Source organism: Solanum verrucosum, unplaced genomic scaffold, assembly GCF_900185275.1.
Source record: "Solanum verrucosum unplaced genomic scaffold, falcon-dt-bn FXZP01000115.1, whole genome shotgun sequence".
Taxonomy (NCBI): Eukaryota; Viridiplantae; Streptophyta; class Magnoliopsida; order Solanales; family Solanaceae; genus Solanum; species Solanum verrucosum.
In genome coordinates this window covers 2,264,889-2,291,428 of record NW_026020680.1, presented here as the reverse complement: position 1 = coordinate 2,291,428, position 26,540 = coordinate 2,264,889, and the positions used below count along the sequence as shown (strand labels likewise).

Below are 26,540 nucleotides of genomic sequence, written 5' to 3'. Positions count from 1 at the left end.
AATCAGAAAACGGTGTTTGCAACTGGGAAATGATTCTTTGACCTTGCAATCCTTCTTCAATGGCGGAGATTGCACCGATATAGTCTGTATTGCAACCAAATAACTTCCCATCAGGCCGCCTTATAATACAATTGACAGCCCCTATTGCCTGCGGGATAGTCAAGAAACCAAGAAATTGCATGTGATATGATAAATCATCCAAACAATTCGTAATACTGATCCCTGTAACACAAAGCAAACAGAAACAGCCGAAAGTATTATAAGATCATGATATAGCTAATACCTTAGCAGTAGGATCAATTTCAGCACAGCAGTCAAGAGCGGCTTCTTTGTGAGGAATTGTGCAGCTGCACAACATAGAGTTGCATAATTAATTCTTAACATGCATATAATTGAACTTATAGAACATACCATGCATATGAATTATATTTACTAGGCATGGAAGACAGATAAAAATTAGGAAAAACACGACAGGGATGATCTCAATCAAGAAAAAGAAAATCAGAAAGAAAAACATAAAAGAAAAACCCAGTAAATTCAACCCTGTGAGTATGCAGTATGCACATGTATAAGTAGATGACACTTTTAAGCTGTGAGAAGGAGGATAGTGGGCCACTGAAATTTGGCATGACTACCCTGATGAGACATCTGATAAAATAACAGTTTCTGCTTTGAGAGCAAACCTGAAGCCAGCAAAATCTAATGATGAATAAGTCCGGAAAAAATTTGCAATATCATCTACCAGCAAATGCATAAAAACACCATTAAACCCAACTGATCTGAAAGATTCATTATATAATAAAGGTGATTTGCTATGGCTAACTGGCTTCCCAATAATGCCAAATATTTTGGTATCTGGTCCCAACTGTCTGAAATTGTATAAATTCAGAAGATCTTCGACTGTTGGTTGCCCAGGAGCTGAAACTTTTCCCATTTCAAGAGTACCAAACGTGAGGTATCCACCAAATTTTGGACAAAGTATCCGAGACATCAAACCCTTCTCTCCCATGACCATGGCTATTATTGGTACCTATTTAACAAAGTGCAGGAAATGAATTAATGTTCATCATGAGAAGTACCTTAGAATGCAAGCAAACTCATATTCACACAGGTAACTCAAAAGAAAGAAAAAGAAAGCCAGAGACTCAAGGGAGATGGAGGAAAATTATAAGCATACAATAAGCATTACAAATCCTAATAACAAATAACCATGCATGCACATGACTAATATTATAGTGGCAGCAAGGTCAAACTTTTTCTTTATGTGTAGACTTTTCTCTCTTCTTTCTCCTCCCTCTATTCTACTTTCAGATTACAAACATAACTTTCACACTGGTAACGGCTAGTTTCAACCAGAGACCAGATGAGTCTCTCCATATCTCTTCCCTGCGCTCCACCCAGCATACACCCAGACCCACCAGATACTACCAACTTCCCCCCTTTAACAGCGAGAACCACCACCGATAAAAACCCCATCACCGAACAGGGAACCAAATTCACTGATCTCTCGTCATATGCGGAGGCGCTAAACCCGAGGGCTCAAACCACAAACAAAGTAAGTATCAAACTCAACCCAAGAAGACGTGAAATTATCAATGGCAAACCAATAGTAGTGTTCACAAAAGAGGAACACAACATTCTTGCTGATACCTGCAGATGGACTATCATAGGCAAATTTGATAAAAGCAGGCCCCAGATTGACAAAATTAGGGAAAACTTTGCCAAAATTGTTCCTACCAAAGGGCATGTGAAAATTGGAGCAAAAGATAGCAAACATGTGTTTATTGATGTGGAGAACGAGGATTATAACACCATGTGTTGAGAGAAGTTAGTCATCAGTTAGTTATATAACTGTTAGTACAGCAGTTACTCTGTTCAAGAAGTTAGTTATGAGATCTAGTTGGTTAGTAAATTAACAGGTCATTAGTCTAGAACTTACTACAACGAACTAAGCTACAATAGTTGTGTATATAAGCACATGTATGCAGTACTCTATGATCAACAGTTCATAATATCAGAATATCTTCTTATCAATAACTCTCATTCTTCTTCTCTCTGTTCTTTCTGTATAAGTAATATGGCAGGATCTGCCTAATAATACCATGGTCTCTTACAACTTCATTCAACTGAGTGAAGGACATAGAATGAAAATCCAAAGATGGTCCACAAGATTCAAACCCAATCTTGAATCAACTCTTGCCCTAGTTTGGATCAACTTGCCGGACCTCCCATGGCACTACTACAAATGAGCAGCATTGTGCCGAATAGTTAGCCCAATTGGCACCCCAATAGTGATGGACAGAGCTACGCAATCAAAGACTAGACCAACCACGGCCAAATTGAGAGTCAAAATTGATCTCACTAAACCTTTGATCAAAGAAATTCTAGTGGAGATAAGGAATTCAGACAGTCAGCTAGAATCCTTCATCCAAAAGATTGATTACGAGACCATTCCCCCCTTTTGTCTACAGTGCACGAGTCAAGGACATACCAAGGAGAAATGCAGATTTGCGCACGTGGAAACACCAAAAGATCAACAAAGAACTCAGGAAACAGAAAGTACAGAAGCAAGATATCAATACTTTCATAACAAGCTACCAAAGGAAAACAGGATGACAAGGAGCAAGCCAATAATAAAGCTGTCATTAACAACCAGCAAATTTCAACACAGAGAGAGGTAAACCATGTCATGAGCAAAATCCAAAACAATGATTGGCACCAAGTAGAAAAAAGAAAAGGGCGAAGCCAATTCTACTGGTCAAGAACAACAAAATCAAAGGAACCTAAAAGGCAAGGAAGAAAATGTTAGGGGACAGACCACTGAAATCAGGACACAACAAGAATCCAACATGTTCAGTCAACTAGCAGATAATGAAATTTTGCATATGAATGTTGAACCAAATGACATTACAGATGAACAAATCATGGAGCTACCACCCCCGCCCAGAGCTAAAAGTACAAGATGGGACAAGGAACATAACAACAAGACATATGAAAAGAACAAGAGAAAGACTGAAACATCAGCATAACCTCCGGGTCAGAAAAGTGAGGAGTGATCTCAAGCACAACATGGAGATTGCAGAAAAATCAATAAAAGCAGAAATGGAGACTACTCCAACCACAGGGAAAAAGCACACCAAAGAGGCTCCAATAAAAAAGCAGAGATTCATGAGTAAAGTCATCATCCCCAAGTCACAAGCGGAGCACCGCTGGCAGAAACAGATCTTCTCAATAGATGCATCGTTGGAAGATTCCAGGACACACTACAGGAGACCCCAGCTTTAAACGACGTAAGAAGATGGGCCTGCAACACTTGGAAGTCAGCCATAGGAGTCAATGTTTTTGCCATGAATGACAGCCAATTTCTGTTTGAATTCCCATCAAGAGTAGCAGCAGAACATGTCATGTCGGGGGTATGGGTATGGAAGAAGATGAACCTAAGCTTGTACTGGTGGAAGCCAACCACTGGATGCTGGCCAGATGAAGTAAAAAGAGATTGGGTCTGGATAAGAGTCATGGGATTACCTTTGAGCTTATGGTCATCGAGTGTCTTCAAACAAATTGGCGACCAATGCGGCGGATTTATTGAAACAGAGGAAGAAACAAAGATCAAAAATCACCTTAACTGGGCTCGTATAAAAGTGAAGGGTGACGGGGAAAAGGTTCCGAGGGAGGCGAAGATTTCCAGCGACGGCTACACCTACAAAGTTCCGATCTGGTGTGAGGTACCGGTGACGGTCAGAAAAGTGGAGACGAGGAGAGAGAATGAAGATAGAGAACCGCTGGGTAAAGAAGTTTCAAGACCTAGTACGATGGAGAAACCAACAGTTTATACACCACAGCACGTGGGCACATCGACAGCTGGAGAACTTTTGAATTGGGAGTCACGTGACCAGGCACGTGACCGCAGCTGGAAAGGGAAAGGGCAACTTCATGCAGTAGCAGGCCAAATAAGCGAGAGAAAAAATCAGGGCCCAAAAAAAGCTTTAGGCACAACAAGGTTTAAACAAAAAGAAAGCAGTCAAGAAGCCCAAAGACTAGACTTAGTAAGTGTTGAAATAATGGCAAATCTTTCTCAAACAAAGACGCAGAATAGATTCAAAAATCTGGACAACCTGGAGGTGGAGGAGAGAAATTTCATGCCTCGCGAACAAGAGGAGACAATACAGGAGGAGGGGGAGAACACAGTCACCGTGGCGAAAGCTACAAACATGGAAAAACAAATAATGGCTATATCACAACTGAATGGGCAGAATGATAGTAATACGGAGATCACAGAGGATGCTGTACCGCTGATGATTCAGCTGCCATTAGAAGACAATTTTAATTCAAAAAGTTCTCCACTTTGGATTAAGCAACACATACCCAAATTGAGCACTGAATTTGGGGTAGATTTTAGAGGATGTGAGGAGAAAGCAGAGGAGCTCTTTATGAAAATTGATAATAACAAGCAAGGGAACAAGGGGGCAAGGGAGAAGTCACAACAAACAAAAAGAAAGGAGCAAACGAATTCAAAAGCCTGGAACTGGTTACAAAGTTCATGAGCTTTGGCACTAGAAGTAGAGGGGGATACCTGGCAATAGAAAAATAATGAAGCTAAACATAGTGTCATGGAATATAAGGGGGATGAACTGTGCTAGAAAGAGGGAAGTGATCCATAATATTATGAAGAACTGGAAGGCAGATGTAGTCTGTTTCCAAGAAACAAAGGTGGAAGGGGAGATTGAAAATATTGTGAAGGAAGTATGGGGGAATAAATGGGTGAATTATGCACAGTTAGGAGCCAGTGGAACCAGGGTTGGCATCGTTATTATGTGGGACAAAAGGGAGTGGGAAGGAGAAATTAGCAGTGTAGGGATGTACTCTGTCACCTGTAGCTTCACAGGGATATGTCAAAATTTCAGCTGGCACCTCACAGGTGTCTATGCTCCAAATGATAAGAGTAGAAAGGGAAGAGACTTGGTGGGAAATTGGTGCTGCCAGGGGGTTAATTGCAGGACCTTGGGTCCTATGTGGGATTTCAACACTGTGAGGTACCCATCGGAGAAGAAAAATTGCAACAGAATCAGCAAAGGAATGACAGATTTCTCAGATTTCATAGAAGACATGGAGTTAGCTGATCCTGAATTATCTGGGGGAAAATACACCTGGAAGAAAGGAGACAGGCATACAACAGCAGCAAGACTTGACAGAATTTTGTTCTCGGAAGAGTGGGAAGCAAATTTTAGAAATATCAGGCAGCACATACTTCACAGAGTGACATCAGATCACTCTCTCATAATGTTACAATGCGGTGCTTGGGAAAACACAAAGTCATACTTTAAATTTGAGAACTGGTGGTTGGACATCGAGGGTTTCAATGACAAAATTTAAGGATGGTGGAACTCCTTCAGTTTTATAGGGAAACCTGACTATGTCTTGGTTGCAAAGCTCAAAGCACTAAAAGAAAAGCTGAAAGAATGGAGCAAAACTGCACAAGGGAACTTGGGAACACAAAACCAAAATGTCTTGAAACAGCTAGCTGAATTAGAGGAGATACAGGAGAACAGAACCTTGAGGCCAGAAGAGATAACCTCTAAAACAGCATTAATCAGTGAGTTTGAAGACATAGCTAAAAGGGAGGAAATAGCTTGGAGGCAAAGATCTAGGGCAGTGTGGCAGCAGGGGATAGAAACACTAATTTCTTCCACAGAACTGCAAATGCACACAGGAGAATGAATACAATCTCAAAGCTGAAAGTGAGAGGAGAAAACTTGACTGAACTAGAGGAGATACAGAAGGAGATAGTAACTTATTATGAGGAACTATACTCTGAGCCAGAACAATGGAGACCCTACCTGGAGATGAGAAACTGTCCTATGATTCATGAAGAAGAAAACAAATTACTCTTGGCACCTTTTGAGCAGCAGGAAATTCTAGAGAGCATAAAAGCATGTGCAGGGGACAAAGCACCAGGGCCAGATGGTTACTCCATGGCTTTCTTCAGCCAATGTTGGGACATCATTAAACCTGATCTGGTAGCTACAGTGCAGCAGTTTCATAAGGCAGAGAGGTTTGAGAAGAGTATTAATTCCACCTTTGTGGCTTTAATTCCTAAGAAAGTGGGAGCTGAGGAACTGATAGATTTTAGACCTATTAGTCTAATAGGTGGAGTTTACAAGATCATTGCTAAACTGCTGGCAGAAAGGTTAAAGAAGGTGCTACACAGGCTTGTAGACAGCCAACAAATGGCATTCATAAAAGGTAGACAAATAATGGATGCAGTGTTGATTGCAAATGAATGTGTTGAGTCTAGACAGAGAAGCAAGTGCCCTGGAATTCTATGCAAGCTTGATATACAGAAGGCCTATGATCATTTAAACTGGAATTTCTTACTGCTTATGATGCAAAGGATGGGTTTTGGAGCCAAATGGATTAGATGGGTGAAATTTTGCATAAGCACAGTCAAGTTTTCTATTTTAGTTAATAGAACTCCTAGTGGTTTCTTTTCATCCCAAAGGGGACTGAGACAAGGTGACCCCCTGTCACCCTTTTTATTCATCTTAGCAATGGAAGGTTTGAGTAACCTAATTCACACAGCAAAGAGGAAGGGTTGGGTAAGGGGCTTTAGGGTGGACAGCAGTGCACAAAATGGCTTGGAGATTACACATCTGCAATATGCAGATGATACCCTATTTTTTGGGAAGCAATGACAGAGCAAATGTTGATCCTAAGAGTAATATTCATCATCTTTGAAGCAGTCTCTGGATTACATATCAATTGGGGGAAGAGTTTCATTTATCCCATAAATGAAGTGGCTCAGGTGGAGAGTCTGGCAGGGGTTTTGGGTGGTAGGGTAGGGGAACTACCAACCATATACCTAGGTATGCCATTGGGGGAAAGAGCAAATCAATAGGGATCTGGAATGGAGTGATAGAAAAATGCGAAAAGAAGCTTACCAACTGGAAGAGCCAATATCTGTCTAGGGGAGGTAGATTAACCATGGTTAATAGTGTGCTAGATGCAATACCTGCTTATATGATGTCTGTGTTCCCAGCACCAGACAATGTCATACAGAGGATAGATGCTTTGAGAAGAAGTTTTTTCTGGCAGGGAAATGAAGATAAAAAGAAGTTTCATCTAGTCAAATGGGAAGAGGTCATAAAAAATAAGAAAGAGGGGGGACTAGGAATCAGGAACATGAAGAAACAAAACAAAAGCCTAATGCTAAAATGGCTTTGGAAGTTTATGACAGGAGAGAATATGCTATGGAGAGAGGTGATCAGGGCAAAATATGAAATGGAGAATAGGTGGATGACAAAGATGGTAACTACACCATATGGATGTTGTATCTGGAGATCAATAAGAAATCTTTGGCCTCTGTTCCTTTCAAGAATCAGATTCCAGGTGGGTAATGGAATGAAGGTGTCATTTTGGGAGGACAGATGGATAGCCCAAAGAACCCTGAAACAATTATTCCCAGACTTATATACACTAAGCCTTCAACAAAATGCAACTGTGGCTGAAATGTGGACAGGACAGGGGTGGAACTTACTGTAGAAATCTTACGTTTAGGATTAGAGAAATCAAGGATTGTATTGAAGAAAATAATGTTGAGTTACAACCTCCTTATATAGGGAGAATTGTAGAGTCCTAAGTTAACTATACTTAAGAGTCCTACTACAATACCTATTACTACTATAATAATAATAATAATAATGCAATTATAAATAATCTAATCCTAGTCGTAATATAATCCTAATCATAATATAATTCTAGTCGTAATATAATCCTAATTAATATAAGTAGTCTAATCCTAGTGTAATTCTAATTCTACAGCAGTGCTGTAAACTTGTCAGTCAGCTTCGTTTGACCTGTTCCAATCGTCAACTTCCTTCTTCATCAGCACTTGCTGCAGACACGTCAGTTAGCTTCGTTGGACATGTTCCTTTGACATGTTCCAATCGTCAGCTTCCTTCTTCTTCAACACTTCCCCTCAAGCTAGTGAGTACTAGAGGAACGGTTACTCCTAGCTTGATTCGAATACGCAGAAAAAAAAACTTTGAATACCCAGTAAAAACTTGTTTTGTCAATGCTTCGATATGAATGTGATGTCTAGTCGTTGCTTGTGATAGTTCATCTACAAATTGATACGAGTAGTTCCACCAGTAAAAACACTTAAGAGCAGTATGATTATTCCTACCACAGATTTGACATGACTCAATATTATTCCTCTCCTTATTTTCACTTTGAGAACTTTTATTGTTCAAAGAACCTGGTCCATATTGACTGTTCTTAGAACATGTTCCCTGTCCAGCAGGCTTGAAACCTGTTTCACTGGAGTTAATGTTGTTGTTTCCTCTTTTCCTGCCTTTTTGAGCAGATAATACCATGTTGTGGTTTTGTTGTGGCACCTCTTCTTCATCTTCCCTTATATCAAAACTCGTGAGAGCATAAACAAATCGATTAAGAGTGGAATATGGTGCCTTACCTAATATGACAAAGGTCTTGTATTTGAGACCTAAACCTCTAACAAAATAAATTACTTTTGTTGCTTGAATATAAGCTTTTTTCAAGCATTCCTACATCTCCTTAGCAGTTGAGCAGCCCACAATTAGGTGTATGCTTTTTTCGGTCAAGGTGCTTGAGATCCAACTCTTTAGTAACACTTCTTTCTCTTTCCAATCAGCAATGGTGTCACTATTTTTTGCATCCTTCTCGATCTCTACAACTTTCCCAGCAGTTTGTCCAGTGGAACAACTGTTTTTACTTGGTTCATTCTCTGTGATGAGATATGTTTGTTTCATCACGTGAATCAATTGGGATATTTGTGTGTAGTTTGTTGGCTTAGATTTAATGGAGCAAGCGACAATGAGTTGGTGAAGTGAGGAGGTTGACCTAGTATTGGTAGAATGGGTCATAGCAATTTTAACGTGTGGTTTTTTTTTTTTTTTTGGTGATCAATACTCAGAGAGCGAAAGAGCTTTTATGCTCTGATACCATGTAGAAATCTTACGTCTAGGATTAGAGAAATCAAGGATTGTATTGAAGAAAATAATGTTGAGTTACAACCTCCTTATGTAGGGAGAATTGTAGAGTCCTAAGTTAACTATACTTAAGAGTCCTACTACAATACCTATTACTACTATAATAATAATAATAATAATGCAATTATAAATAATCTAATCCTAGTCGTAATATAATCCTAATCATAATATAATTCTAGTCGTAATATAATCCTAATTAATATAAGTAGTCTAATCCTAGTGTAATTCTAATTCTATAGCAGTGTTGTAAACTTGTCAGTCAGCTTCGTTTGACCTGTTCCAATCGTCAACTTCCTTTTTCATCAACACTTGCTGCAGACACGTCAGTTAGCTTCGTTGGACTTGTTCTTTTGACATGTTCCAATCGTCAGCTTCCTTCTTCTTCAACACTTACATCTTAGGAGGAATCTAAATGATTGGGAGATGGGGAACATAGTGGCCTTCCATGATACAATGGCACAATTTAGCAATTTGACTAGGGAAGAAGACAAGGTTGTGTGGAAGATTGGGAGCAAAGGGGTCTTCAGTGTCAAGTCAGCTTACAAAGATCTTAATCAATCAAATTCAAATGATAGGATGGAGCTATGGCCATGGCGGATGATATGGAGACCTAAAATCCCATATAAGGTAAATTGTTTCACATGGTTACTAGCAAAGGAAGCAGTGCTGACACAAGAGAATATAAAGAAGAGGAAGTTCCAACTATGCTCAAGATGCTATTTGTGTGAGGAACAGGAAGAGACAGTCAACCATCTTTTTTTGCATTGCAAATGGACAGATCAATTATGGAGAATATTCAGCAGCCTTAGAAAGATCACTTGGGTGAAACCAAGAAACATAGCATAACTCCTAAATTGTTGGATCAATATTGGCAATACTACAATTAAGGAGGAGAGATGGAGGATTGTCCCACAGTGTGGAAAGAAAGGAATCAAAGATGTTTTGAGGGCAAGAAGAACAATGTGCAGAATTTCAAGATGAATTGTATAGCTCTTTATTATTTTTGGTGTAAATAGAAAGTCTTGGTACAGGCAGAAGAACTTTGAGATGTTTTAGACTATTTGTGACAAAAAGCACAGATGGAGTCAGTCTAGTTTGTAATACTTTTGGAAGAGGGGCTACTTTGATGTAGCATACCTGTGGATAAATAGAAGAAAAAGTTACCATTCTCAAAAAAAATATATATAGAGTTGTATGGAGAAGCAAATCAGAAACATGGAAATATTGGAAATACTCTACCAACATGACCTGCTATCAACCTGAATCAACAAGAAAAGGTCATAGAGACCAATGAACAGATTAGAGGTAATATTGTTAATCTCCTGGGAGATATAAGACAAGAACATAATCAAGCGGAAGAGCCCCTATCCCCTGAACCAGACCCACCTGATACTACTAAGCTAGGGATAAACGACACAGGAGAGTTACAACAAGACATGGAGATGGTGGATGGAGATGGTGGATGGAGACGGTGTTGTATGAGGAAAGATTATGGAATGTCAGAATCAGAACTATGAAATATCTCACTCTGATGATGAGGTTACCAGAGGCAATAAATCAGGTAACAACACTATTGAAGGACATCAAAACCATGACATCCAATCGAAGCAGAACATCTCTTACAACTATAATATATCCCCAAGAAATAGCCACAATACCGGAGAAACACACCTCTTTAATGACAATACAACCAATCCTATCAAGGATAAATAAAGCAACCTTACCCCTACGGTTTCCAATGATTAATTTTTTATCTTGGAACATTAGAGGAATTGGATCAAAAGGATCCCTGGAGAGACTCCAACACCAATTACCTCTCATTTGCCTTCAAGAACCTATGGTGGACAGTGGAAAAATTGAGAATTATAAAAGAAAACTTGGGATGGACCATATTTTTAACAATTGCTCCAACAAAATTTGGCTACTACGGACGGGTGATGTTATAGTTACCATATTGCAAGATAAAGAACAAAATGTTCTTGTTAGAATATGAATAGGTTTATACAATCCTATTAAAATAGGAATAGGTTTATACAATCCTATTAGGATAGGAATAGGTTTATACAATCCTATTAGAATAGGAATAGGGATAGAAATAGAAATAGGAATACTAAATATTATCCTACTTGGTAAAGGATTGTATTCTAGGGTCTATAAATAGGGTCTCAATGTAATAATGTAGACACAACAACTATTCAATAATATTATTTTCCTATATTTCTCACATGGTATCAGAGCCTCTAGATCTTGGTAGAAAATCAAAGAGCTTCCGCTGCCGGCGGGTGGCTATTACCCATATATGTTGCCCGTCTGGCCAATGATTATGTTAGCAAAAGTTGGATCACAGTGTATCTTTCATGTGACTATTTTCTCATATCTAATTTGTGTATCTTTCATGTGACTATTTTCTCATATCTAATTTGTGTAGCACCGTGCCATCATTCCGATGACTACTTTTTTATATCTAATTTGTGTAGCACTGTGTCATCATTCCAGTGACTACTTTTTCATATTTAATTTGTGTAGCATTGTGCCATCATTCCAGTGACTACTTTTTCATATATAATTTGTGTAGCACCGTGCCATCCTTTCGGTGACTACCTTTTTTGCATATTTGATTTGCGTAGCACCGTGCATCTCTCCAGACTACTTTTCATATTTAATTTGTGTAGTACTGTGAATTTTTCCGAACTATTTTCTCATATCTGAGTTGCATAGCATCATGTGTCTTTTCAGTGACTCCTCAGATTTGATTTGCATAATTCCATTCGTCTTTCCGGTGACTCCTCAAATCTGATTTGCGTAGAGTTGTGCCATCATTCCAACCCTACCCATATAATTTTTCTTTTTCAGTAGGGTCGTGCCATCATTCCGACCCGACCCATATTATTTCTCTTTTTCAATGGGGTCGTTCCATCAATTCGAACTATCCTATATAATTTCTATTTTCTAGTTGGGTCGTGACATCATTCCGACCCTACCCATATAACTTTATCTCTTAGATTGTGACCACTTTTAGCCATCAAATCTAATACTCCGACATATGAGCATGTTTCGGCCAGTTTTTCGGTGACTTGCTTAATATCGACTCATCTATTGATTCCAACATGATCCATATACTTTATACTAGATTTTGAACACTTACAATAACCGTTGCATTGTGAAGAAGTCTATATGGAGCAACAACCTAATTTTGTTGCTCAGGGGGAGTTTAGTAGCCTTGTATGTTGCTCACGTAAGTCACTCTATGGTCTGAAACAGTTTTTGCAAGCTTGGTTTGGGAAGTTCCAACACTGTAATTTTATCACTTTGTGTTTTATCGGCATTATGCATCAAATTCAGTATTTCATGAGAAGACCAAACACATTGAGATTGATTGTCAATTTTGTGAAGTCGAGTGATCAACTTGCAGATATCTCACTAAGCGTCCTCATGTTAATTACATTTGTAACAAGCTAGGTACATGAATTGTATGCACTAGCTTGAGGGGTTGTGGGGGAGTGTTAGAATATGAATAGGTTTATACAATCCTATTAAAATAGGAATAGGTTTATACAATCCTATTAAAATAGGAATAGGTTTATACAATCCTATTAGGATAGGAATAGGTTTATACAATCCTATTAGAATAGGAATAGGAATAGGAATAGGAATAGAAATAGGAATACTAAATAGTATCCTACTTGGTAAAGGATTGTATTCTAGGGTCTATAAATAGGGTCCCAATGTAATAATGTAGACACAACAACTATTCAATAATATTATTTTCCTATATTTCTCACATGGTATCAGAGCCTCTAGATCTTGGTAGAAAATCAAAGACTTGATAGGCTAGTCTACAATTCTAACTGGTTTGACGAGTACAACAGCACCACTGTCACACACTAATCCAGATCTTGTTCGGACCATGCCCCTCTTCCAATGAAAATCCTCCATGAAGACATCCAAGGCATTAAATATTTCAAATTCCTTAACTTTTGGACAGATCACCCCGACTTTCATCATACTGTCCAAAACAGTTGGGATGAACAAGTATATGGAACCCTCTTTACATCCTCCACCGAAAAATCAAGAACACCACTAAAGCTCTCAGTATCTGGTCTAAGCAAACCTCTGGTGATATTTATGAGGATCCTAAGAGATTGGAATCATTGATTAGGGATATGGAAGACAACTGCATTGCTAATAACACTCCTGAGAATAGATGTGAACTATCTAAATGTAAAGCTGAGTTCATTAGATACCTAAAAATTCAAGATTATATGCTCAGAAAAAAAAGCAAGAGTCAGATGGATGAATGAGGGTGATGCGAACACAGTTTACTTCCATGCCACCATCAAATATAACAGAAGGAAATTGAATATCAGAAGAATCCAGGATGATCATGGCAACTGGTTAGAAGGAGACCACTAATATTGCTGAAGGAGCAGCCAACTATTATAAGAACCTTTTTGCTCAAGTTTCTGATACTACTGATTTCAGTGCCCTGAACTGTATTGAAAGTTGTATCACTGAGGAAGAAAATAACAAGTTGAGTGTTGTTCCTACCGTGCAGGAAGTGACTGAAAGCATGCTATTTATCCTGACAGTTCACCTGGGCCTGATGGTCTTAGTGGAATGTTCTACCATAAATGTTGGGATATCAATTCTACTGAGGTCCACAATGCTGTCAAGGCTTTCTTCCGGGGATCCGCTCTTACCAAGTTCTATACTTAGGGCCTGTTTGGATTGGCTTTTGACTTATGACTTATAAGCCAAAAGCCATAAGTTAGGATTTCTAACTTATGGCTTTTGGCTTATTTTTGTTATTTTGGCTTTAAAATAAGTGTTTATAAGCACTTTTTAACTTTATCCAAACACTTCAAAACTGCGTAAAAGCTATTTTGGCTTAAAAGCACCTAAAATAAGTCAATCCAAACGGGCACTTACACTTGTATTATTATGATCCCTAAAATAGATCACCCTCAAAAAAATTCTGATCTCAGACTCATTAGCCTGTGCAATGTATCATCCAAGATTATTTCTAAAATCCTTAACTCTAGACTGGCCAACTTACTGCCAAATATCATCTCCAAAAACCCAAACTGGTTTCATAAAGGGAAGAGCTATCTCTGAAAACATGTCAGTGAAAATTACTTTTGAACATATAATTCTTTGAAAACTTTTGTATTTAAGAGAACATATAATTCTTTTAGCCAATCATCACCTTATCACTACTTGCTAAATCATTTCAGTGAAAATTACGTTTGAACTAAAACATAATTGTTAACACATATAAGAATGCACCAGCCTTCACTAGAATCCAACAACCCAACAGCATATAACACGATCAAATCGCTTGATGTACTAAAAGGCCCCTTAATTGACAAGTGATATCAGGATGCCATTCATTTGATAAAATGTCTCCAAGGCATCAATTCTACTATCTACCTTTAAATTTTTCTTGCAATGGAAAAAATCATCAGATAAATTAAGACAATTTAACAAACCCCCACCATTTTCACCGGGAGAGAAAGAGAGAGTTAATTTGGAAGTAATTCTCGATTACTTTTTTTTTAATAAGAAGTTATTCTCAGCCATAAGTTTATGCTGCTATACCTAACTTATTGGCATGTATGGCTTAATAGTTAATACAAAAAGCAAAAAGCAGCCAGCTTCTAGATTCCAGCCAAGCAGCTACTATTATTATGCACCAAATCCAGCTGAGGAAAAACCATGATGTATCACCATGCATATTTGAACACAAGTTATGCTTATACAACTTGACTATACTACTTACGCCGCTTACTTGAGAATGAACAGTAATTTGGAAAACACGTGCAACATCAGTGATATCCTGTGCAGTTGTAGCAAATTTCACAATGTCAGCTCCAGATGCCTGTATTCTTGCTACTAGATTGCCAAGATCCTCAGCTGATGGTGTGCTTTCATAGTTGTGAGAAGAAACAATAAGTTTGCATTTTGCAGATTTATTTCCATGCAGGGCATTGTTGAACTCGTCAATAGCCTAAAGGAGGAGGAGAAAAAAGAAACAAACAGCATAAGAAAAGCAATGATTATTGTTAATTGATGAAGCATCCGTCAAAGCAAAAAGGAAGAACAAATGAAGACTCAAAGTATGAGAAACGTTGATGTTAAAGTTAGCAAAGCTTTATATATCAAATATTCCAACAGGAAGGATTTCTTAGTTGGCAAAATGGGTCTGTGACTGAATATTCCTTCATGCAAGTAGCAGCTCAGGCCATACATCTCAAAAGTAATGCTCAAAGTCACAATACAAAACTACTCAAGTTTTTGGAGATCTGAACGTCAAGCAACTAGATTGATTGGCCTTGTATTCTCCTTTTTATGCATTTACTTGATCAATTCCATTGAGGACACTTAGCAGCAGTCACTCAGGAAAAGCTCATCATTCTTTTCTTTTCTTTTTTAACGGATAAGGTGGGAAGGGCCATTTTAGTGTGAAATTTACCTTTAGCTCAACATCAATGTAATCAGCTCCCAACTCCATCGCTAATCGAAGTGCATCCAATCGACTCATTTCATCACCAGCATACTGACCACCTTCCCAAGTGGGCCTAGCAAAGTAGGTAAAGTTCGGAAATTTTATAATGCACTTTCCAATGTCGAGAAGTAAGAGAGGAACTACAAAATCAGAAAGTAGAGCTATATTTACATGTGTATTGTAAGAGAACTAATATTTGTTTATCACAAGTTAACAGACACTGCAATAAATTCTATCACAAGGTTGATCTCAGATGTCTTGCATGAAGATATAGAAGTGTCCTTGTTTTATAATGTCAAAAATTTACAATAGACATAACACCGAAATTCAGCACATACTTATCCTGCCTGTATTGCTAAAGTGTGGTTCACAAAATTCCCATATGAAAACATGCATCACAAAAATGAAGCACAGGTTCCTGACAAACAAGAATATCAATATAAATAAAGAAGATGGCTTGTTAAGGTTATAACAAGCCAGATGAAAATATCAATATCTTTTCGAGTTCATGTAATTGGTTTCCTCAAAAAGCCAGTGCTGAGAAAGTTAACCAGTCAAAATTTATATACAAAACGATCAGAACATAATTATATACAAAAGAACCTAGTGCCATTGAAAAATGCAATGCCTTTCTGAGTTCCGGGACAAATTAGATAAAGTAGCAAGTAACCATACCCTATGCCTTTATGCAAGCTATGTTGTAGAGCTCCTTATATGTGTATCGACAGGATATGTCAGATAGTATCGTATTAATATTATCCCCTTCCCCACGCCCAAAACATAGCTGCAGGTCGACGAACATGCATTGTATCAGTAGAAAGTGAAAAGGGACCAACCAGGGAAAAAGTAATTGCCCTTAGGAAGGTCTAAGCTATGTTGCAGTGCTCCTTATCTTTGCATCGACATGATATGTCCCACTTATGAGATTACACGAAGTATGTTGTTGTTGTACCAAGGCTTATTCTCCTATTTTTTGGATTTCGAAGCAAAACAAGGAAAAAAGGATAAATCTTAATCATCATCCTTAATCTTGTTGGGTTTTAAAAGGTGTGAATAAGAAATGAAGTTTTTTCCCGAAAAGACACCAAGAGAAAGGATGCAATTTGAATGGTACCCTTTCACATTGAATGGATTGTGACTTTTTGGATAAGGCACAGTAGCAACTGTTCATACTACCTTTGTTGACTATAAATAGTGGCTTTTGGAGGCGATGTTTCGAAAGAAGAAAATGTAGAATCCATGATGAAAACTGTAAGCTCTCTCTTTTGTTAGTAATATTAATTAAGAATGGATCTTATCACAGTTGTTGCCAGCTGAACTGCACCTCACAAGTCACAAGTATCACACCTGCAGGTGGTTGATCGATGGGGAACAGTTGATATCTTGATCAATAATACAGGTTCGTTACCACCTTTTTTTTTTTGTGGGAACAAGTCAAAAAGATCATTTAATCAATTTTGCACCAAGATAATACCATCAAGTTAACATTTGTGACGTGGCATTAAGCATCCGAAAAAAATCTTTGCAACTTTCTAGTTAGAGAGGAACATGTTTTTACCCCAAATATACAAGTGAAACAATATTTTTTAATGCAGCCAGCAACAGCCATCCTAGTTTGCATAAAGTTTTATTAGAATTCCCAATCAGTAGTTCTCTTATTCTTCTTTTCAGGTATCACGCGTGATACCTTGTTGATGAGAATGAATAAGTCTCAGTGGCAGGAGGTTATTGATTTCTCTCAATTTTCTGCATCGAATTTTCTGAACTTCTTCTACATATTTTCTTACAAACATAACTGTAGTCTTTGTGTAATTTGCTACTGACTTTGAGTTCGACGAAGTTATTGGCGCTTGAGGAACCGCTACACCAATAATAGTTATATCCATTTTATCTTGAGAGAAAATAATTCATAACCTCGGGAACAATGAGGAGATTAAATTACTTGAAGACACAAATTATGTGGTCTCGGATATTTTTTATATAAAGTTTTTAATTTCTGTTTTCCAATTCTTCTAGCTATAACAAAAAAAATCACAAAAAGGACAAACTTTAACAACTCAATTCAGATATGGCAGTTTCACAAGACACAAACATGGAAGCAGGAATTAGGAATTGAAACCTGTAAGTGAAGAGAGTAGGCAAAGGGCACTGTTTGATCAGGGTATCAATATCTGGGCGAGGATTAAAGCTTTTCAAGCTATCCACTCGAACCTCCACAAGATCAGCCCCACTAGTTTTAGCCTTTTGCATAAGAATCAACATTTGATCCACTGAATCAGCCATAATTGGTGCACAAATTAGAGTTTGATTCTTCCTCATTGCTTCACCCTCCATCTTCTTCACTCCAGAATCTACAACCTAACCACCCACAGCCACAACAACAAAAAAAAACAAAAAATCTCAAACACCCACAATTCAAGAATCAAAACCCACAAAAAAAAAAAAAGAATTTAAACAACAAAAAAAAGTGTTCTTTTTTAGTTTTATAAGAGTAAAAGAGGCAATGTGGGTTGGTGGAAGTCTTAACAAAGTTTGGTGAGTGGAGAAGAGAAAACCAACTCAATTTCAAATTGTTAATCATTTTATTTTTCCATTATTTGAAAAAAGTTATTAAATGACTCACCAACTCCATTGGCAACCAACTTTAGAGCACACAGATGGGTAAACAGCAGAACTGTAGGCTCAGCAGCCAGCTTGAAAAAGTCCAAGTGACAAAGATAAGATATATACAAGTATTTATATTTTTATTATTTATTTATATATAAGAAGAAGAAAAAAAAGATAGATCATATGTGTGGTTTTTATTTAGATTTATATTTATATGATAGAAAATTCAGAAGTAGGATGGGGAAACTGTGTAGGGGGTTGGTGAGGGATGAATTATATTTTATTTTATTTTATTTTTATGCTTTTTTCCATTTGTTTTACATGATCATAAATATTCTCCTTAAAATATTGTAGAAAATTGAATAATAATTAGTACTATTTAAATGTTTTTAATAATTACAAATTTACGTTGCCATTGAGTATGGTTCTAATTTCATGGAATATTCGTCTTGGTCTTTATATTTTATTGTATACCAGTGAATTCATCCGCATTTTGCGCGGTCATTAATAACACAAATAATTTATTAAATATTATTTGAATAGAAGAGATATTATACATATAAAAAATGTATTTTTATGTATATTTAATAATTTTAGTTGAAATTTTTAAATATTTTTTAAGAGTTCCTTCTTACATAAAAAGAATATAAAATAATTATATTATACCTTCCTATAAATGTATAGATGTATAATTTGGTTCCATAGGAAAAACCATGAAATTTTTTTACATGTAATCATCTTCTTTAGATGTAAAATAACCTCTTGTAATTTATAATGATTTTAAAATAAATACACTATTTTTCAAAGTACAAAAAACAATAGAAGAAGAAATAAATATACTTTTAAAGAATAGATTATATATATTGGGTTTGTTAAATATAATTAGTATACTTTTAATGTAAATATGTAATGGTTACAATTAAATAGTGAGTAATGTTTTTGAAACTTCTACGTACCAATTAACTTTAACGAAGAATAATGATTATTATAACTTGAAAAAATATAATTAACGTTCTTGTTCTTTTAGAAAGTCAATCAACTAATTGATTATAATTTCAAAACATTATGAGCATGTAAGCCAAAATGAACTCAAACAATGGTGACCGAAAATGTCCTCATATGTATTCTATATTTAAGCTATTAATCCAGATATAATATATATTTGACTAAATTTTCATACATTAACTTCTTATTTTTGAATTTTAGAGATAAATCTAGTACTAATTTATAATCCCCCAGTATAAAACAACTTATACTTAGTTAATACTTTATGTTATTCATTTGTGTTGTTAAATTTGACTTTATTCATTTCGATCTTTTCCGCACTCCTCTAACCAAGTATGAAATGTAATTATGTTTAATGAATTGAATTTTGTAGAAAAATAATAAACAATACAACTTGACCTTATGATGAAAACGTAAGTTAGCTTCTGAAGGAGGAATCATGTCACTTGGAATTTAGGAAAGTGAATCCTCTCTTTCAGATCCTGGCCTTGGTAGAACTTGTCTTTGATTGGGATTTAGATATAGGCATATTCAAAAAATCACGTAGTAATCTTTTTTTTAACATTCCCAAGAAGTAAACCATTGACAGTAGTTCCACGGGCATCGAAAAGGAAGAGTAAACCTCACTGATTTTTAACGCCTGAACCATGATATGAAATAAGTACCCTTCCTTTATAATATCAATAACAATTATTGTATCTCAATTATTTCAAATAATATAAATGTTTCTTCTTTGTGTATATAAACTTTTTTAGAATTACCGCATCATCTCTCCCTCCATGTTATTTATATTTATCTTTTAAACTTTTTATGCAGGCATATTTATCGATAGCTTTAAGAACTTACATAATAAACAACAAATAAAAAATTACTTTATTAAATTTTATTTCTTTTAAGTAATTAATTATAAATTTTAAAATTTGATTAGTATCAGATTTTTAACATAATTAAGTTACTAATTTGAGCCAAGAGAAAAGATTTATAAATTTGATTTGTATTTATAACAGACTTTCAACCATAATTAAGATAAATTCGTGAGGAAGTGACATCTCATTAGGATCTACTCTAGTATTTTATAATACTAATTTGAACTAAAAGAAATTATAGACTTACAAGGATAAGAAGTTCCTATAAGAAGCATCATGAAGATTCACAAGAAAGAAAGAAAGAAATAATACAATACACATATCAATGCGACTTTAATCATTAAAACTAAAAATAGAAGAAAAAATAAAATCAATACATAATCATCTAAAATCTTGTCATATCCACTTCACAAACCTATCAATATTCAAGAGCTTCTTTTTTTTTTTCAAGTCAAACAAAAGCAAAGAGGCATCACTCTTGTTGATACTCACTTCACAAATCTATCACTATTCAAAAGCTTTCTTCATATAAAAATTAAATTTAAGAGGCATCATAGATATACATAAGAAAAAAAAGAGAGAAAGAAGAAATAGTACAGTAAACATATCATTAAAAAATAGAAGGAAAGGGAAATTAATGCATAATTATCTAAGCTCTTGTCAATATCACTACAAGTCTATCACTATTCAAAAGCTTTCTTCTTTTTTTTCAAGCCAAATAAAAGCATAAATATAATACTATCGTGAAAATAAAGGATAACTTTGGGTAGAATGAAACAAAAAATATGAATTTATATAGAAAAATAATGAAGGAATATCATAAGGTATCCTAACTTTTATATTTAATATTTAAGGGTTACGAATATGAAAAGTTGAAAATTATGAGAGTTATAACTATATGCATATTATATCTAATAAAGAAGATATATTATAGTGGAGAAGGTTATGAATATGAAAAGTTGAAAATTATGAGAGTTACCCTCTCGCCCAAATAAATGAAATGGGATGAATCAAATCAATAAGCTTTTTGATTGATTCAGGGCGCAGCGAAGCCAAATTCAATCAAGGAAAGGGGGCTTACTTTTCCTAAGGCTGATTCACCCTATTCAAATTTAGCTATGCTAATGGAAGAGGAAAAGGATGAAATATGCACATTATATCTAATAAAGAAGATATATTATAGTGGGGGGGTGAAAAGTTGAGTAATTGAGTATAAAGTCTTTATGAGATATTAAAAATAAAATAAATAATTAAAAAAAGAAAAATGCTCAAAAAAAGGGAAAAAAAATTAATGGAGGCCATAGAGAGGTGCCACATCACCTTCTCTATGTTCCTCCTTTATATATATAATAATATATATAGATGTTATTTAAAAGATACGTCTCTAATTTAAATTTTTTTTTCAATATACTTGTGAAATTAATAGTGAGCAATTGATTTTAGTTTCAGAGATGAAATAACATATCAACTTTTAATAACAAGTATTTCAATTAATTTAAGAGTAGATTGTATTAAACAAGTTAGACTTTTCAAAGTAAATAGTATGTCATATGTAATTTAAAGCGTAAAGAATTTAATGGTGGTTTTTTTTTTCATAATTGTCGAGGCGGAATAAAATATTTCTCGGTCCATTCCATTTATAAAATTTGTCTCTTAAAAAATTATATACCTTGCAAATTTATTCACATTGCATAAGAATAATTGCATTTAAAAAAAAAAAAAAATGATACACAAACGTCATTGAATTATTACCCGTACTGTAATATAATGTATGTACCTTTCGGATATTTTATAAATTATATTTTAAAATAAATATGGAATATAATAATATATTTAAAATAGTTTGTTTTTGCCCGCCTAGATAGACCGCAAAAATGTCCCTTTAATGTTTTTTACTACTATCTTTGATTCTTATTATTTGATGTTTTTTACCTTTTCATTTTGAAAAAGAAAAATCATGTTGTACATAATTAAGAAGATTTTATTTGTTTTGGTAAACTTATTCATATTTAGAAATATAGTACAAATTTATTGAGGGTAATTTAATTTTTTAAAATATAAGGAGTGTATCAAAAAATAAAAATACACCCTTCATTCAGTGTTTTACTTATATTTCAAAAATAAATTTTCACTCTCACTCTATCACTTTTTAACATATTAAGAAAAAATCATTACTATTTTTTCTAGTTTATTGTCTACATCAATTACTTGTTTCCATATCATTTTTTAAGATCTAAAATTATACATCAATATTATAATCAAAATACAGTGTGAAAAGTAGACAAATAAAAATAGGGTAAAAAACTTAAGTATCTTAATTACTACTACATAACAATACTTTTTTTTCAATTATATAACAACAGTTTTTTTACAAAACTAGAATTTATATTTAAAATAAAATAAAATAAAAAAAGAAACGTACGAAATAGTCAGCCATGCTTATCCCACATCCCTTAATTTTCTCCAATTATTTTACCTTCCCTGATTTACTCAGTTTTGTTATATATTCTCTCCCATGAAGAGAGGTTTCTAACAAAAATAAATCTCCCTGTCAACTCTGATCGAGTATTCAAAATGGATACCAACAATTTTTCAACTCTAATACAACACAACGGGCGATGGGACTCATCAGGTATTTGAATAAAAAAGGATTGATTTGGTGTTTTTTTACGTGGTTAATATATTTAATTTTTAATCACCATCTGTGTTTACTTTTTTTGATAGTTAAATCGTTGGTTTATAAAGTACGTTGTTGTGGTGTAATATAAAATTTATATGATTTCGTTAATAGTCTGGTGCATCAATTGGATGGATTTTGTTGTTGAATAAACATTATATATTAGTAGTCATTTTTGGTATAATATTAGGTTTTTGGTATATTATTAGGTTCAGCTGATAATGAACATCGTTTTTTTTTTTCTGCAAGTGATATTTTTTGATGGTATAAAAAAGCAGCTTTGGTTGTTAAATTGTTTCATTAAATATTTTTTGGTATAACATTAGTTGTTGTACGTATATAAACACCTAATTTGAATTTTTTTATTATACACGATCTGATTTAATTGGTATGTTGCATGCCTCAATTAACAACATACATCAATAATTTGTCTTGGTATGTGATATTTTGTTATTGGTATTGTTATTGTTTAAGACCTTATACAAAGGCCAACTTCAAATTAATATTCTGGTACATGTGTTGGTGTATTTGTTTGTCTGATTGGTGTGAAAACATTAATTCTCAAATTCTTATAGTATGCGATTTGGTGTAATTATTAACTTTTAGACCATGTGTAAACACCAACTTCAAAATTGACTATCAAATAGTTTTGGTAAAATATTTGGTACATTTATTGGTGTATTAATTTTCCTGATTTGGCATATATAACATGTTTAAAGAATTATTGAGTTGCCTACTTTGATGTAGTTGATAGTGTAAATTATGCTTTGGTATGTGATTTGATAATTGATTTGGTTAGTGATAGTTACCATTTATGGTAAGAGATTTTGTAAGTGATTTGATGAAAATGTATAGTTTTATAGATTTGTGGTAAGTGATTTGGTACATTTAGGTGTAATTTATAGTGTGCATAAACAATAAAGTTTTTAACCACATTATACACAGCGTCGTCTTAACCCCTAGGCCACTAAAGTCATTGCTTAGGACCCCATATTTTTGGGGGGCCCATTTTTAAAAAACAATTACTTATATATGTTGTTTTTTATTAAAAAAAATAAATTACATGTACTATGAGTGTTATGATTTCTACTAAAGGAATTGCATATGACATGAATATAATGTAACACCAGACTTTTCAAAACGTCTAAATTAACTCATATCTTCGTGGAAAGACAAGGAGGGTGAGTAATAAATTAAAAATGATGTGGTATGTCATATTTTAAGTGCTCAAGGGTTGTATCTCAAGTTTTGCAGTTAAGTAAGTGGCAAAATAAAAGTTGGCGAAAGTTATCGTAAGTTCCTTTTTAAAGATTTCTCTAAAATTAAGGTCAAATGTCGTCGATGTTTTCTCCTAATATATAAAGAGTTAGAAGGCCTATCACCCATTAAATCGAAGGCATACGAGTCAAGTTTGCAACGCACAAAACCCCGTATCAAACCCGAAATCAGAGTAAAAAGTAATGAGGATTTTACTAGGGACTGCCGAGGCAAAATTCGGGTCGGATCCGGGTTGGGTCAAAAATATGGTATGTCGGCTTATTTAACGTTTTAAGCCATGAAAACATTTCATTTCAGTTTCAAAACTAGAGAGAAAGCTTAAGAGAGGGTTCATATGGAGTTATAGCATGATGAAGGTGTTGTACCAGCTGTGTATGTATAGTGTTTACGAAAATTAAGACATAAGGAACAACTTTCGTGAAGGAACTACGGTCTTTCGAGCGTTCATTGGAAAGGTATATTAAGGTTATTCCCTACTTACGGCATGTTTCCTTAAAGCTTAGGAGCAATGTAATTAGGTTGTTATCCTTGTTACACTTATAGCCATTATTGTTGATTGTTAGATGCTCGATTGATATAATCCTCCCTTGTCAGGATTCTTATTCAGTTAGTAGCGTCCTTATGTTGGACACAACTTAGAGGCTATTTGTATAGGTTGCTTATAACTAAATTGCTCGCTTTTAGCGATTGGATTGCTATTGTGGCCCTTGGGCTATTGTGGTTAGCTGCAGGAATGTGATTTATGCCTAGAACAGATATGTTCTGCTACAGGGCTATATTGATGCCTAAAAGGGATATGAGTTGTCTACCGGGGATATATTGATGCCTAAAAGGGCTATGAGTTGCCTACAGGCTATATTACGCCTAAGAAGGCTATGTGCTTCCTACAGGGCCATGTTGTTGCCTAAGAGGGCTATGAGTTTCTATAAGCTATGTTGATGCCTAAGAGACTATGTGCTGCCTACGGGGATATATTAATGCCTAAGAGGGCTATGTGACTGCCTACGGGCTAGGGGACTACCGATAGGGGTATATAGTTGCTTGGCACCTTCCGGGCTTATGGGGGCCTGAGTAGGTGGTCTTGTGTGTGTTTGTACCTGCCGAGCTTATGGGGGCTTGGTTAGGTTGTTGTTTTATTATTTTTGATAAGTTTAGATTTAGAGCAGGTCAGTACACTTATCTTATCCTTGATTTATTTATCAGATTATTCCAGTATATCAGGATACCTCCATAGTCTATTGCCTTTCATACTCTGTACATTATTTTGTACTGACGCCCCATTGCCTTGGGGGCTTTGCATTCATGCATGCAGGTCCTGACAGACGACCGAGTAGACCTCCTCAGCAGCAGGATTGACTTTTAATCTGGTTGGCTATCCCATTTCCTCTGGAGCTGCTAGAGTTGGGAGGTTTTTTACATTTTGTTGTATATATCTTTATGGGTAGGCTGGGGCCCTGTCCCACTAATCTTTACTACTCTTAGAGGCTTGTAGACTAGTGTGTGGGGTGTACAGTTACGTTATGGCCATACTGGCCTATGTTGTTGGTTTGCTGAAGCTTGTGAGTTGTTTGATGTATTGTATTGGATATATACATGCTTTTTAGTTTTGGTATAGATATCATGGTGGCCTCGACGTCCCAATCAAGACTTATGTGCTAGTTGGCTATTTAATTTATATGATCTCCTGGGAGTAGCTGTTTCTTTTATAGATCAGTTGACAGGGGCCTTGCCGGCCGAGGCTTAGTTTTAAGCCGAGATATACTTGTTTGTTTTCTTGATTGTGTGTGTGCTGCCTAGTAGCAAATGGTTCAGCAGGGTCGGCTCGGGCCTGAGTTTTGGCATTAGGAGCCAGTTGCGCCCCTCGAGTTTGGGGCGTGACAAACTTGGTATCAGAGCAACGTCGTATCCTAGGGAGTCTGCAAGCCATGTCTAGTAGAGTCTTGTTTATAAATGTGTTGTGCACCACATCGATAAGCAAGAAGCTACCGGGCATGTTAGAATGACTATCCTTCTTTTGCTCACCTCGTGCTATAGAGCGGTGTCTTAAGGGTTGAGGTTTCTGGCTTATAATTGATACTTGTATGCAGATAGAGATGACTGACACTAGACAGACCACAACTAGCCAGGGGCTAGATACAACTGCAAGCGAGGGTACCGACAAAGTACCACAGGTGGAGGTAGCCCATTGTGAGACCCAGGGGGAGACATCTTCTCAGCCCCCTATAGCTTCTCCAGCTTCAGGAGCCTCCGAGGGCTACAGGACTTCCGGCTCCACCAGCAGTACCACCTCTAGTTCCTCCTATTCCATCTGATCAGGATTTCAAGAGTGCAGTATATATGTTAGCACAGTTAGTAGCTGCACAGTGCCAACCAGTTGCGCCAGATGTTGCCGGACCTTCTGAAGGGCCCGGAAGTTCGAGAGTTCGTGAATTTCTTGCCTTGAATCCTCCACAGTTTACAGGGAACAGATCGCAGAGAAGACCCTCAACACTTTGTTGATCAGCTTCATAGGATCTTCAGAGTCATGCATGCCTCAGCGACTGAGTCAGTTAGTTAGCAGCATTTCGATTGCGCGA

General features: G+C 35.8%; 1 protein-coding gene and 1 long non-coding RNA gene across 7 annotated transcripts in view; one reads left to right on the top strand and one right to left on the bottom strand.

The window, feature by feature from the left end:
• LOC125812155 (bifunctional 3-dehydroquinate dehydratase/shikimate dehydrogenase, chloroplastic) overlaps positions 1-26,540 on the bottom strand; it is a 35,349-nt gene that overhangs the window by 5,559 nt on the left and 3,250 nt on the right. Inside the window, exons 1-7 of one of the 6 annotated variants that reach the window (XM_049491639.1) lie at positions 18,155-18,270; positions 17,651-17,889; positions 15,499-15,604; positions 14,806-15,033; positions 684-1,030; positions 284-347; positions 43-148 (exon numbers count right to left, since the gene is read on the bottom strand). In XM_049491639.1, the coding sequence (XP_049347596.1) occupies positions 43-148; positions 284-347; positions 684-1,030; positions 14,806-15,033; positions 15,499-15,604; positions 17,651-17,889; positions 18,155-18,163 (1,099 nt within the window). In that variant the 5' untranslated portion in view covers positions 18,164-18,270. Of the gene's footprint in view, positions 1-42; positions 149-283; positions 348-683; positions 1,031-14,805; positions 15,034-15,498; positions 15,605-17,650; positions 17,890-18,154; positions 18,271-26,540 lie in introns of those variants that run through there. The other 5 variants (XM_049491641.1, XM_049491640.1, XM_049491643.1 and 2 more) reach the window with 5 other exon arrangements.
• Positions 16,741-17,266, top strand: LOC125812174 (uncharacterized). Its single transcript, XR_007441976.1, has 3 exons — positions 16,741-16,782; positions 16,885-16,930; positions 17,203-17,266. It is a non-coding gene; the product is annotated as an uncharacterized LOC125812174 (long non-coding RNA).